Consider the following 13,991-nt stretch of genomic DNA (forward strand, 5'->3'; position numbering starts at 1 on the left):
GGTCCCCGACTATCTGTGTAGGATTCTAAAGAACTATTTCCAGAATAGAGTCCTTGTGTACGAAACCAACGTAGGGCAGAGGTCGTTTAGAGTGACAGCAGGTGTTCCACAGGGGTCAATACTTGGCCCAACGCTCTGGAACGCAATGTACAATGGTGTGTTAACACTGAAGCTTCCGGCAGGTGTCATTATCGTAGGGTTCGCAGACGACGTTGTCTTAGCGGTATCTGGCGAATCAATCGATGAAGTCGAAGTGCTGGTATCGGAGGCAATCGACACAGTCGAAAGATGGATGAATGGAGTGAAGCTGCAGATAGCCCATCACAAGACAGAAGTGCTCGTAGTCAGTAACCGCAAAGCAGTGCAAAGGTTGGAGATCACGATCGGAGAGGAGATAATTTCATCGCAGCGCGCTTTGAAGCACCTGGGCGTGATGGTCGATGACCGCTTAAACTTTAACGCGCACGTTGACTACGCCTGCGAAAAGGCGGCGAAGGCGGTTAACACAGTAGCGAGGATTATGCCAAACGCGGGCGGTCCAAGAAGCAGTAGGAGGCGCCTCTTGGCAAATGTTGCAACCTCAATACTTAGGTATGGAGTGCCAGCCTGGGCTCCGGCGCTAAAAACGAAGAGAAACCGTGGAAAGCTGGGCAGTGTGTTCCGGCTCATGGCTATGAGAGTCGCGAGTGCCTACAGAACAATCTCGTCGGAGGCTGTATGCGTTATCGCTGGGATGATGCCCATCTGTATCACCCTAGAGGAAGACGTCGAGTGCTATCGGCGGAGTAACGCAAGGAATACGAGAGCAGCTGCTAGAATTGACTCGCTGGCGAAGTGGCAACAAGAGTGGGACAATGCGGCGAACGGAAGGTGGACCCATCGACTGATCCCAAATGTGTCGGCGTGGGTGAACAGGAAGCATGGGGAGGTGAACTTCCATCTGACGCAGTTTCTGTCCGGGCATGGCTGTTTCCGGAAGTACCTGTTTCGATTCGGTCACGCGTCTTCCCCTCTGTGTCCGGAGTGTGTGAACGTGGAGGAAACACCGGCGCACGTCGTCTTCGAATGCCCTAGGTTCTCGGAGATGCGCAGAGATATGCGCGGCCTGACGGTCGACAACATTGCCGAGGAGATGTGTCGCCACGAAGACACGTGGAACGCTGTCGACAGAGCAGTAACGGGGATGCTGGGCGCGCTGCAAAGGAAGTGGCGCGAAGACCAGAGAGCGCAGGACCGCGATCCGGGTAGGCATGATCCACCGCCGGGGACATGACTGAGTCGTCCGTAACGTGGCACCGGTTTTGGTCGTCAGAGCGCCGGTGAACCGGAAGTCTTCCACCAACCGGAATCGCCGGGCCGACTTTGGCACCATACTGGTCGGAATGAAAACATCGGTGTCGAGAGAACTTCCACCGTCGGGGACTTTCTCTGTCGGAGTAGGCTAGGTCCGTCCACCGCCGGGGACTAGACCGAGTAATCCGCGAAAAAGCACCGGAGCTTGGTCGTCGGGGCGCCTGTGAACCGGAAGCCAGTCTCCAACCGGAATCGCAGGACCGACCTTGGCACCAGCCTGGGAAGTATCGGGAACGGAAGAAGTTTCAGTGTCGGGGAACTCTTCGTCGGATAGGGTAGATCCACCGTCGGGGACTATCCGGGTCGTGTGCGAAAAGCTGGACGAAAAAGTGGAGTGGCACCGAAAGAGCACTGTTCGGAGCAAGTTAGCAGCATCTAGAATAACAAATTTGGTGTATGTTTGTACCAACTGTGTCGCTGAATGGCGATAGGTTAGGTACGAACACAAAAATGATTAGAATAACAAATTAAAATGCGAAGAAATTTGCATGAGCACAGAAGAAGGAGAGCGCATGAGCGCATTGCCCCCCCTGAAGCAGTCGCGTCAGTGGTACCAGGGGGATCGAGGCAAGTAGCAGAGTTTTTCCAATCGGTTTTCTCTGCTGAGGGTGGTAGGGAGGAAAAAAAAAAAAAAAAAAAAAACACACGCGCGCGCGCACACACACACACACACACACACACACACACACACACACACACACACACACACACACACACACACACACACACACACACACACACACACACACACACATACATACACACACACACACACACACACACACACACACACACGCACGCACACACACACACACACACACACACACACACACACACACACACACACACACACACACACACACACACACACACACACACACACACACACACACACACACACACACACACACACACACACACACACACACACACACACACACACACACACACACACACACACACACACACACACACACACACACAATTTATTAAGTTGGGAAAGTTTTTGAAAACAATATTGAATTACCGAATTATCGAGTAACTGATTAGATAACTCATAAATCTAGATCCTCGACCTTTGTGTAATAGTATAATTATACCAACATCACACGACCTTGTCCCACTTATCCTTTGTCCCGCAATAGGTAGGGTAAATCTGAGTAATTTGATCACTTTAAGAGAAGGCGACTAATGATGATGGTATGTGATAATATGTACTACACTCAACGCAAAAGAATATGATAATGTGTGTTTAGATGTCAAAGAATAATTTGGAAAAAAATATTTGGTTCGAGTCGATTTTCAATCGGCGGGAAAATATAAGCACCCTATTTTTAATAAAGAATTTGTTCCACCTAATGCACACTAATCCAGAACCCAGATTTACGAGACAAGATGCATCTAGCGCAATGGTTCCCAAACTTGTCGGAGCAATCGCCCCCTTGAAGCTGTTGAAAAATATTTTCGCCCCCCTAAGCTTGCTTTTTTTTAAATACGATTCGAAATTTTGGAATTGCATTAAAATCTACAAATTCTGTCTATTTTGAAAGCCACTAGAACAAAACCTGCTTTTTTTATTTTCCTAATGTTTTGACGTGCGCAAAAAATATTACATCATTAAATTTTCAGCTTTAAATTGAGGGATGTAAGTGACTAAAACCCACTTTCAAGTAAATGAGGTGTAAAGTTTTTCACCAATTTTTCATAACATACAAAATGTATGGAGTTCCAAAATCAACCCATTTCTTCCGATTTATTGTATTTTTTATAATCACCATAAAAATAATCTTAAGACAGTTCTTGGAAGCTAGAAATCGGAAGAAGAGGGCTCCTCAATTTATAATATAAAATCGTGAATAAAAAGCATTCAGAATCATATTTTTTGCTAGAATTTCAAGGAAGTGTAACTTCTAAATTAAATTATTTCCAAATATCGAAGAAGGAAGAATGCATGGTGAGGTTTTAGGATTCAGCTTTATAAGTCGTCTTGATTTTCTCAAAGAAACTCCAAAAGTTCGACGAAGATTGAAATTTCACCGTAAATTAGATAATTCCGTAATTAATATGCCAAATAAAAAAAAAACAAAAAACTATCAAATAGAGTGGAAAATTTCAGCAATTTTACTAAATAGGTAGGCGTAAATGTCATCTTGAATATAAACTTCGAATAACGGGATATTTGTAAAATCAAAGAAAGAAAAAGGCATAAGAATATTAATTACAATCATAAAATCCCAAATTTTGTTTAAAATTCTATCAGAAAATCTCAAAATACGATTGAAAAACTCTTGTAAAATCAAAATACTTTCAGAGCTTCTCTATATCTTGGAATATATAAATGCTTTAAAAAATCGCGTTTTCAATTTACACCTGAGACAAATCAAGGACACACAAGTTTCGTATTTCTTTCAATAAGAAGAATGTATCAAAACATATTGTTGTAAACTTGCGATAATCAACGAGTATAATTTCTGTAATTACTTCATTTTTTTTAATACTAGGTAATAACAAATGTACTACATTAATATTAAAATTTCAAACGTGTATTCGAATATTAAGTGCATTAAGTAGATTGATTATATTAAATCAGATGTTATTTGATAGCAAGTTTGATAGTTGGTATTTTAAATTATTCACAACTTAAAAATATAGGTATTGCTGTGTTAAAAAAAACGAAAACTGTTGTTTTAAAAGAGATTTGTTTTCAAAATGAATCTTTTTGAAAATAATTACAACCCATTCAAGGGGAACTTATTCTATTGTTTGGTAAGGTATAATAAGCCTGTTAAATCCCAAATTGATATAGAAACTTTTCCAATCGAGCTGATTTGTTCGACCAACTTTCAGACAATGATAAAAACTCCTCTTGACAAAGAGACCGGAACTGTCAAAAAATACCCAAAATCACCCTGATTGAAATAGTTTTCGGAAAATCGCCCCCTTGTTGGATTTTTCGCCCCCCAATTTCTAATTTTAAAATTTTCGCCCCCTTCGATGTCGTTTTCGCCCCCAAGGGGGCGATTTCGCCCACTTTGGGAATCACTGATCTAGCGCCTTCAAATGATGTTTTAGACGAATATGGTCTTCGACAAAGTTATATACATTCTTCGGTAAAGTTGTAGATTAGGATGAGGTTTATAAGTTTTTTTTAAAGATCTCTTTTATTTTTAAATTCTTTTTACTAAAAAAAGTTAACTTAAGAGCCCGATATTATCTCCATCAATTTTCCACCGATTTTCATTTTTTTTGGCTCATTCAACTCACAAACTCATTATCTATCGATACAGTATTTGGTTAGACCGGTCCGGTCACCATGGGTGCCGGGAAATCCGGATTTCCGGGCTTATGTTTTTATACAAAACAACGCTTAGTGTGCTTTACCAGATCTTTTTGTTGCCTGAACATGTCTTGAATATACTGAATAAAATATCCATGACCTTGAAGGACCTTACAAGAGATCTGAATCGGGTTGCCAACTCTTACCGTGCCGAAATAGTTCCCTCTAACATTTAAATCGCTTTAATATCAGGCCTAAGTTTTGAATGTAAACTAACAATAGTGACCGATTTCAGACTCCGCCAGACTCATGCAAACAATTAAGTGCTATGGACACAACAGTATCATCTATTGCCTCGATAGAAGTAGCTAATTGTGACTCCGTGTATGCAAGTGTATCGAATCTATCATCAATCGATGATCCCTTGGCTATGCACACCGCATCAAGCGAACGGAAGCGAAAAATGTCATTCGAGTCTATTCGAGAGCAAGAAACCCCAAACGAACGAACTGTGGAACTTACTACACCACAAAAACCAGCAGTAATACCGCAGACGTCCACAGTAATAACTCACTTCGTCGACCACGTAAAAGGGCAGCCCAAACCCAGGAATGACGCTACAGCCTTACTGAAGCTGTCAAATTTCGAAACCGTCTGGGATATCATTCCGAAAGATATTATATATCAACTTGAAGGTCATCAACCAGAATCTGGATTCCGAGGCATATCCCAAACAAATTACAATAGAATGGTTGATCACGTGGTTGCACAAATCAGAGGGATAAATACAAAAATTCCGTTGAGTGTGTTCAAAAATGTTGCAATGAAAATTACAACAGCATATCCCAGCCTTCGCGATCGAGATGACGATGGTGGAATAATTGAAGATGGAGCAAGTAGCTTGGCGGATAAGCTGCGTAACCACACACTTAAAAATTCTGAAATTTCCACGAAACGGAATCACCAAAAAACGTAAATGTTTTCAAGACTGAATCACAAATTCGACTCAATTTTACGCGCATCATGTAAGCGCTGGTTGGTTAGCAAATCCGTTTCACCAGAAACGTAGAATCAGTATCACGTTCATCAGCCACCTTCCAACTCGGTGAAATAGCCGAGAGGTAAGAGATGTGGCTCACGATCAGCAGATCCGGAGTTCGAATCCCATGCATGACAATATTTTACTTTTCTATGTTTTATCTGTCAAATCGGTTCTAGCGATTGCTAGACGCTAAGAAAAAAACAAGTTTTATTTTGGGGTGTCTTGAAAGACGTAAATTTACATGATATAACCTCTAAATTTGTGTTTTTGAAGATGCTCGTATATGTCAGGTTCAGGACACTTAAAATTACATGATATTTTCTAGGTGTGTGCACAATTCGTACTTGAATAGGACACACAGAACGGATCGCCAAACATTACAGCGCAATATTTGCTCCCATCGCCAATGTAAAGTTGGCATCCGGGAAGAATATGCCAAATCCGGCAAGAAAGGGTGCAGTAAGGAACACCTGCTCCTACTGACCAGGGAAAACTCAGAAAGGTTGAGTGAAGAGATGTTGTTGGGAACAGAGCAATACGTTCGATATCAACTGGATTGCTCGATGTCACTTAAAACTCTACACCAACCTATGCTTTGACGCAATGAGTTGCTAAATCATCATTTCCTAAAAGCGACCGGTAGCAATGCTGACACATTTGCTACCAACTTTAAGAAAAAGAAAGAAAAGTTGATAGAGGTTTCCGGGTATTACAGCCGACAAATGCGTATTCCTGCACAGATAAAAATAATGAGTTTTACACGTCATGTAAACTTCAGTTTAGTCATGTAAACTTAATGTTATGATGGTTTACATGATATATAATGTAAATTTGTGTTATATGTCATGTAAACACACAGAGTCATGTTGAATTACATGACATATAATGGAAGTTTACATGATATTTTATGACTTTTACATGATATGTCATGTAAACTTTTGCGATATTCCACGCTCCAATTATGTGCATCATATGTCACAAAACTTTACACTCTTTTTTCGATCTGTGTGCTAATGCCACCGATTGCCAGATATTTGAGGGTGTTTCAAGATTACTTGGAGAAAATTTTTCTACATGTGTTCACGAAATTGAGGTAAATAAAATAAACGCGAAAGATTATATCGTAAAATGCGGAACAATTATTATATATTTTTATTTATAGGACATCAACGCAGTCGGGACAATAGCAGATAATTTTCCTTTGATTGTTGTTACTAGTAAGTATATCCCATTCGTTTTTTTGTTTGAGTTTTAAATGACATTCTGAAATAAGGTTAAACCGATCATATATGCAAAGTTTGAAAACGTTAAATCTTTCAATTATTGACGTTATGATAGGTTTTGTCGTATCGCGTTGCAAGGAAATAGTATTTTGATAACGGAAGTGTTTTTTGCTTAAAACTCAATACTCCGCTATGCCAATTCTTCACAAAATAGTATTGTAGCATTGGTTTTCCAACTCGACGAGAATGTTTGAATATGATTGGATCGAATATCTATTTTCAATGACCCGCTAACACCATGTATTTTTTTTTTAATCATGTACATATTTCAGATCGCGGTGGTGACGACGAGCTGTTTTTTTATTTATGCCGAAGAGACGTTACTGACTTCAGGCGCAGATAATATTGTTTGTGCATTTCAACAACTTATTTCAACATATTTTGTGTATTTTTATAAATACCCAAAACAAATATCAAAAACGTTGGAATTTTTCCAACGTTTTCTGCTGAAATTGCAACCCGACACAGGCACACGATCGACTGCCACTATTGTTGGCGGCCAACAACGGATGGTGGCGTCGTTGTTGGCAAAGATATCCAAATTAGATTGGCAAAGACAATTGAGCGAAAACGTGCCCTAAGTTCGATTTGAACATCATCGATTAAAGAAAACAAATGAACAAACAGTGTGGCTTCAAATTCTCCAGAGTTCTACACTAGACATGTTATCAGAGGACAAGAGACACGTGTGAAGCACCTTCGCTAATCTTTTCGAGAAAAATGTATCGTTCCAAAAAGGATAGGTAATTATCATCATGGTTTGTGTTTTGATCTTATTGTAGGTTTAATTTGGCTGTAAAAAATATTATCTTTTTATTTACAGAAATCAGCATCGGAATCAACGAGACAATTTTTTGTAAGTCCTTAAGTAAGATAATGTATTGTTGTGTTTGATGTGCATTATGTGATGTGAAACCTTTGTTAATTAGAGTTCACTTTTCATTATTTAGAATCAGCATCGATTCTGCATTTCTATCGCTCAAGCAAACTTTTTTTCTGAGAAAGGCTACCTAATTTTGTTTTGGAATCAGGTGCTAAAAACATTTGAAAAAGAAAAGGGTGGAAATAAATTCGTAACATATCTTTTAAAGGCAGCCGATCTCAAAAAATAGCTATAATCATATAAAAATACTTGGAGCTTCAATTTAACTAAATGCTTTTTCTCTAGCTATAGTCTGGGGTCATTTGGGCAAGGGCGCTTGCTGTTATAACTCAGTCAATTTTGAAACCAATCAGCTTGATTTTGGGACCCGAGGGGATACGTACAATATCGTATCATGTACCGTCATATCACCTAATTCCAATCACTTTTTTTGTTCCTAATCCCGTTCACACTATGCAAAACAAATGGGGTGAACGGAATTAGGGACCGAAAAAAGTTATTGGAATAAGGTGATGTCACGGTATAAAAATTCAAGTCAATTGGTTTGAAATTGACTGAGTTGTAGCCAAAAGTGTCCAAAATAGCCCCGCCCCGCCCAAATGGTACAATACAGTAGGTAATTGAGAATACAGAAATGTAGATGTAGATATGTTGTAGTCAGGGTTGTAACTAATGTGCTTATGTATTTATTTTATTTTTTCCATAGATTGCTACAGTAGACGTTCGCTCGGTGCAAACGCTTTAACCGCAATGCTTTTTAATTGCAAGTCCGCTAAGTGCAACAATTTTGCAGTTATCGCACCGCTATCCGTCAAAACGAAACGTCAACAGCGATGCGATGTTTTTCGCATGCACTTTTGTTGCAGTGCGATGTTTTTCGTATGCACATTGGCTGCATTCTGCAGCAACTGACAGTTCTTTGAAGTCTGTCAGTCGTTGCAATTATCGAATTTTATTCGCTAAGTGAAACGTAAACATGTTGCAGTTATCGAACGTCTACTGTATTTAGCACAGATGTTCCTATCGAGCCAACAACAGCCAATTTTATCGCGACCAGCACCAACCAAACGCTACCATCAACCGATAACTTCAGTACTCCCTACACTCCCCCACAGACAATGTCGAGATCAACACTAATATTAGCTACTCGTACATCAACATCCAGTTGATAGTTCTGTATCGAGAACGACTGATAGTGTTCCTATGTGAGTTAGACAGGCACGACCACAAATACGCATAACACTCCAAAGACGCAGTTCTATTCCGGGGGCAATGAGAATCCTGCTAGTGCATACGCTGGAGATTGTCGTTAACAACAGCTCCAAACTGAGCCGTTGGTTCTAGCGATGCTTATGGACAACAAATTCGCGGTCCGCAATGCCATCATATGGAACGCCGAGCAGAAGGTGTGCTTCGGCCCAGCAACTGTTTACTCGCCACTAAGTAAGTTGCCTTCTTTTCATCTTTATCAACTTTAGCTCATTTTTTGTAGTTCAGACGTATTGTAATGTAATGTAGGTGTGTAATTATAGATTGGGTCAACTAAGTCGATTTTTTGGAACACAGATTTTTCGATTCCTTTTAGCGTTGAAAACAACTGTGCAAAATTTGGGAGCGATTGGTTGCGTACGAAAAAACGTAGGGTGGGGCGGGGCAAGTTGGGTCAGTGCTATTTTCGGGCGCATTAATCATGTTTTGATTATGTTAATACTTTTTTTAGATGACCAGCATGAATATACAAAAGTTTGGGACATTGATTGAAAAATTATTCACTCTCATTGGAAACGAAAAATAAAATGGTTTTTAGCCATTTTTCTTATGCGATACATTCCATATAATCTCCATATAAACGGCCGCGGGGCAGGATGGGACCTTTAATTTTGAACGTATTTTTGGAGCATTCAAAAGTTATTTATTTTTTATTACAAGACTATCCCATAAAAAGGGCCCATATAGCCGAGGCGGTAAACGCACGGGTATTCAGCATGACCATGCTGAGGGTGACGGGTTCGATTCCCGGTCGGTCCAGCATCTAGAGTATATTCGTGCCTGCCACACGATATACACATGCAAAATGATCATTGGCAGAGGAAGCTCTCAGTTAATAACTGTGGAAGTGCTCATAGAACACTAAGCTGAGAAGCAGGCTTTGTCCCAGTGAGGACGTTACGCCAATAAGAGAGAGAGAGACTATCCCATAAATGACTTCAATCAAGCGGAATGAACGCTCAAAATTATAACATAAAATTCTGATATTTTTTTTTAGTGAAAACATCGATTTTCAAGTCTCCTTAGGACCACTCAGATCGTAAAGTTTTTTATATCTATATAAATAAAAATGGAATGGTGTTTGTATGTCACGAATAGGCTCGGGAACGGGTCAACAGATCGACATGATTCTTTCACTGTTGCATTTTGCCAGGGCTCCAACGTGTTCGGGCGAAAAATAATTAGAAAAAGTGACCGGGAAGGCAAGAAAAAAAAGGGAAAATCTGAAATTCCATTTTGAGGGGCATTTCTTCATGGAACCGTATGTCAAAAAACAGAGTAGGCAGGCAGCACGACGTTTGCCGGGACTGCTAGTTCCAAATAAATTTATAAAATGTTTATTAGTAGCTCTTGTTTACTTAGTATGGATATGGAGCATATATGAATGCGGAACAAATCTTATATTTTGACGGTTTTCGTTGAGAAAATGTAAATTATTCAAAAGGTGACCCATCTTGCCCCGCACTTTTTTCACGGCGCAAAATTGTTCACTTTTTAAAACTGCTTGTTTAACATCATATTTTGTATTTATTGAACTTTTTATCGACTTTTAGCTTAGCTAACTAGTGTATTAAAGAGTAGCGGACGAATACAAACCAATATGATTTGTATTTACAGATCCATCCTTAAGTGACCCATCTTGCCCCACCTCACCCTACGTTTTTGCATTTTTCTCATAAGTTAATACAATTGGTCTGAAACCATGTTACTAAGGACGTATAGCCTAGGGTATGCCGAAAAACTATGTCGAAGACCGCAAAGTTGGACGCTTGCGAAAAAAAAGTTATGCGATGGGTAATTCTAGTCAAAACTGAGATTACAGGGTATGTGCGTCATAAATAAATCTCACGCTCTGAAATTCATCCTACCTATTCGAAAGCAAGCGGTTACGGCACCAATTGATTCCTTTATTTTTGTTTTCATGCGTGCGCTCACTTCAACGTTGGCCCAGTCTAATAATTAATAGGGTGGGGCGGGGCAAGATGGGTCACCTAAGGATGGATCACCATAACTTTGTAAATGCAAATCGTATTGGTTTGTATTCGCCCGCTTCTCTTTAATACACTAGTTAGCTATGCTAAGAATCGAAAAAAAGTTCAATAAATACAAAATATGATGTTAAACAAGCAGTTTTAAAAAGTGATCGATTTTGCGTCGTGAAAAAAGTGCGGGGCAAGATGGGTCACCTTTTAAGTAATTCACATTTTCTCAACGAAAAACGTCAAAATATAAAATTTGTTCTGCATTTATATATGCTCCATATCCATACTGAGTAAACAAGAGCTACTAGTAAACATTTTATAAATTTATTTGGAAGATAAAAAACTTTACGATTTGAGTGATCCTAAGGCGACTTGAAAATCGATGTTTTCACTAAAAAATTATCATAATTTTATGTTATAATTTTGAGCGTTCATTCCGCTTGATTGAAGTCATTTTTGAGATAGTCTTGTAATAAAAAATAAATAACTTTTGAATGCTCCAAAAATACGATCAAAATTGAAGGTGACCCATCTGGCCCCGCAGCCGTTTATATGGAGATTATATGGAATGTATCGCATAAGAAAAATGGCTAAAAACCATTTTATTTTTTATTTCCAATGAGAGTGAATAATTTTTCAATCAATGCCCCAAACTTTTTTATATTCATGCTGGTCATCTAACAAAATTATTACCATAATCAAAACATGAGTAATGCGCCCGAAAATGGCACTGACCCATCTTGCCCCGCGACCCATCTTGCCCCGCCCCACCCTATCCTCATTTAGTTTGTTATTCTAATAATTTTATACGTGATATCTGCTTCACAACATGTAATTGTCTATCGATTTCTAAATTTCAGAATCATACCGTGCCCAGGACCGTGCCCTTACAGCATAGCCGCTAGTAATCTCGGAACAAAAACCAGAAATTATACCACCATCGGAGCCCACACGTGCCCGCTTTGCCTACTTCTCCGCCGCAACATGCTACGCCGGTGTCAATATCTGTCTGGCCGGTTCGCTATCCGGAAATTCTACCACACTGAGTCCCAGGTCTCGTCACTCAACACAGAAGTCAGCAACATCAAATTTTCCCCGCCACCGATATAGATTCAGCATCAACCGATCGCTTCAGTACCGCATCCCCCATACTGATAGAGAACCGGAAGGATAGAATCCACTCGTACATCTACGATTACTCCGCCGCTAGTGATGCAACTAATGCGACTACAAGTGCTACAAGGCTGCACTTTATCGACGATGGATCTTGGAGTGCAACTGGTACGAATTATTCCTAAAAATACATAATTTTGCTAAAATACTGTTATTTATATTTATTGTTTTCAGCCTACTGCAGTGTTATTCTTTATAAAAAGGAGACCAGCAGTTGGTTTTGCAGAACGGCGATTTCGACCGCAAATTATCACAACACTTCGAGAAGTGCAAAGAGAATCCTGCTCCTCGATGCACAGGAGATCGCCGAAGACAGTCGTTTGCAACAGCGTAATACCATCATGTGAGGCGTTGAGCTTAAACTGTATTGTATTAATCATGTTGTGTTATATACTTTATGAAACTGTTGAAAATCAGAGTTTTGCCAAGCCAAAATATCCGAAAAGACAGTACCTTACTTTTGCGAGTTATTCCGGGTTTCATAGTCTTTTGCGGAATGTCTTTATTGGTATATTTAGACTTGAAAAAAACACCACTTGAAGCTATGAAAAGTAAAAGTAATAAAAATTTAAATTGTTTGTAAAAAACAATTCATTTGTGTTTATAACATATTTCATTGTTTTCCAATGACTGATTATTTTTTTTTATCTGTTTTCTAAATATATTTTGATTAGTTTTAGAATATTAGGAAAGCTTTCATAAGTCGTAAATTTTTGCAAATATAAACAAAATATATGAAAGAAAAGGATAAAAAAGATTTAATCATGTCAGAATTGGTAATCGTTTATATAGCTCGATTTGTTACATCCGATGTTACATCGTTTTGATTACATCCTGTCTGTGTACGTCGAAATTATTACATCGCAAAAATTACATCGGATCTGTTTATTACATCAATAGCCCGCGAGTACATCGGGCTGTGTAATATCAATCGATCGATGTAACGACTTGGTTGCAGCGATTTCGATGTAATATTCAACAACTTTTTTTGCTGTGTATGTCGACAAACTGTAGAGATATCGCAATTGGATTCTCGAATCACCGCTTTTGTCTAGAAAAATTATGTTTGAAAATTAGATTTGAAATGTTTTTTAAAAAATCCCACTTAAACTTTTTGCGCCACCCCTAAATATCAACCGAAATTGCTCATTTTGGTACAGCTCACTTATGTAAACCAGTAGATCACATTCCACTCATATCCCGAAGAGATTTTTAAAATTAGCATTTAATTTGCATGTATTTCTGATGTTCTCAGATGTTTTGAAAGTTTTCTAATGTTGAAAGTTAGAATACATTGCGATTTAGATGTGCAAGGTAACATAATGTATACATCAGGAAACCAATCATTTTTGGATGTCAAAAATACTACCCAGAACATCAGAACCTGATGTTTTCAGATGTTTTAGATGTGAAAAAACATTAGACTTAAATGTTGATGAATGAACGTTAGATTCAATGTTGATGTATTTAAACGTTAGATTCGAACGTTATTCTAATGTTTTTCAATGTAAAAAACGTAACATTTAGTCGTTTTCAAATGTTTGTCCATGTACAGAAACATTATATTCCGACATTTTTCTAAAGTCCTCAGATGTGAACTTGAATTTTTAAGTATTATTTCTACCGTTTGCTAAAGGGCACATTAGGCCCTTGTGGTCCGGTAACCCTCTTCAAAAAATGGTAAACATTTTCCACCACAAAAAAAAATCAGAAGATACCTTGATCCATA

The 13,991-nt window shown here is 39.0% G+C and overlaps 1 protein-coding gene and 2 long non-coding RNA genes across 3 annotated transcripts; all 3 read left to right on the forward strand.

Moving 5' to 3' along the window:
- Positions 1 to 4,415: 4,415 nt before the first annotated feature.
- LOC134286639 (uncharacterized) lies at positions 4,416 to 5,552 on the forward strand (the record flags this gene model as incomplete). Its single annotated transcript, XM_062848283.1, has 1 exon — positions 4,416 to 5,552. A coding segment is annotated over exon 1 (594 nt), but the record flags the coding sequence as incomplete, so codon positions are not given.
- Positions 5,553 to 6,680: 1,128 nt separating this feature from the next.
- Positions 6,681 to 8,545, forward strand: LOC115256591 (uncharacterized). Its single transcript, XR_009997785.1, has 4 exons — positions 6,681 to 6,765; positions 6,835 to 6,889; positions 7,228 to 7,698; positions 7,779 to 8,545. It is a non-coding gene; the product is annotated as an uncharacterized LOC115256591 (long non-coding RNA).
- A 301-nt stretch (positions 8,546 to 8,846) lies between these two features.
- On the forward strand, positions 8,847 to 13,253 carry LOC115265110 (uncharacterized). Its single transcript, XR_003896522.2, has 3 exons — positions 8,847 to 9,281; positions 11,950 to 12,370; positions 12,437 to 13,253. It is a non-coding gene; the product is annotated as an uncharacterized LOC115265110 (long non-coding RNA).
- The last annotated feature ends 738 nt before the right edge of the window (positions 13,254 to 13,991 follow it).

The sequence above is a fragment of the Aedes albopictus genome, chromosome 2 (assembly GCF_035046485.1).
Source record: "Aedes albopictus strain Foshan chromosome 2, AalbF5, whole genome shotgun sequence".
Taxonomy (NCBI): Eukaryota; Metazoa; Arthropoda; class Insecta; order Diptera; family Culicidae; genus Aedes; species Aedes albopictus.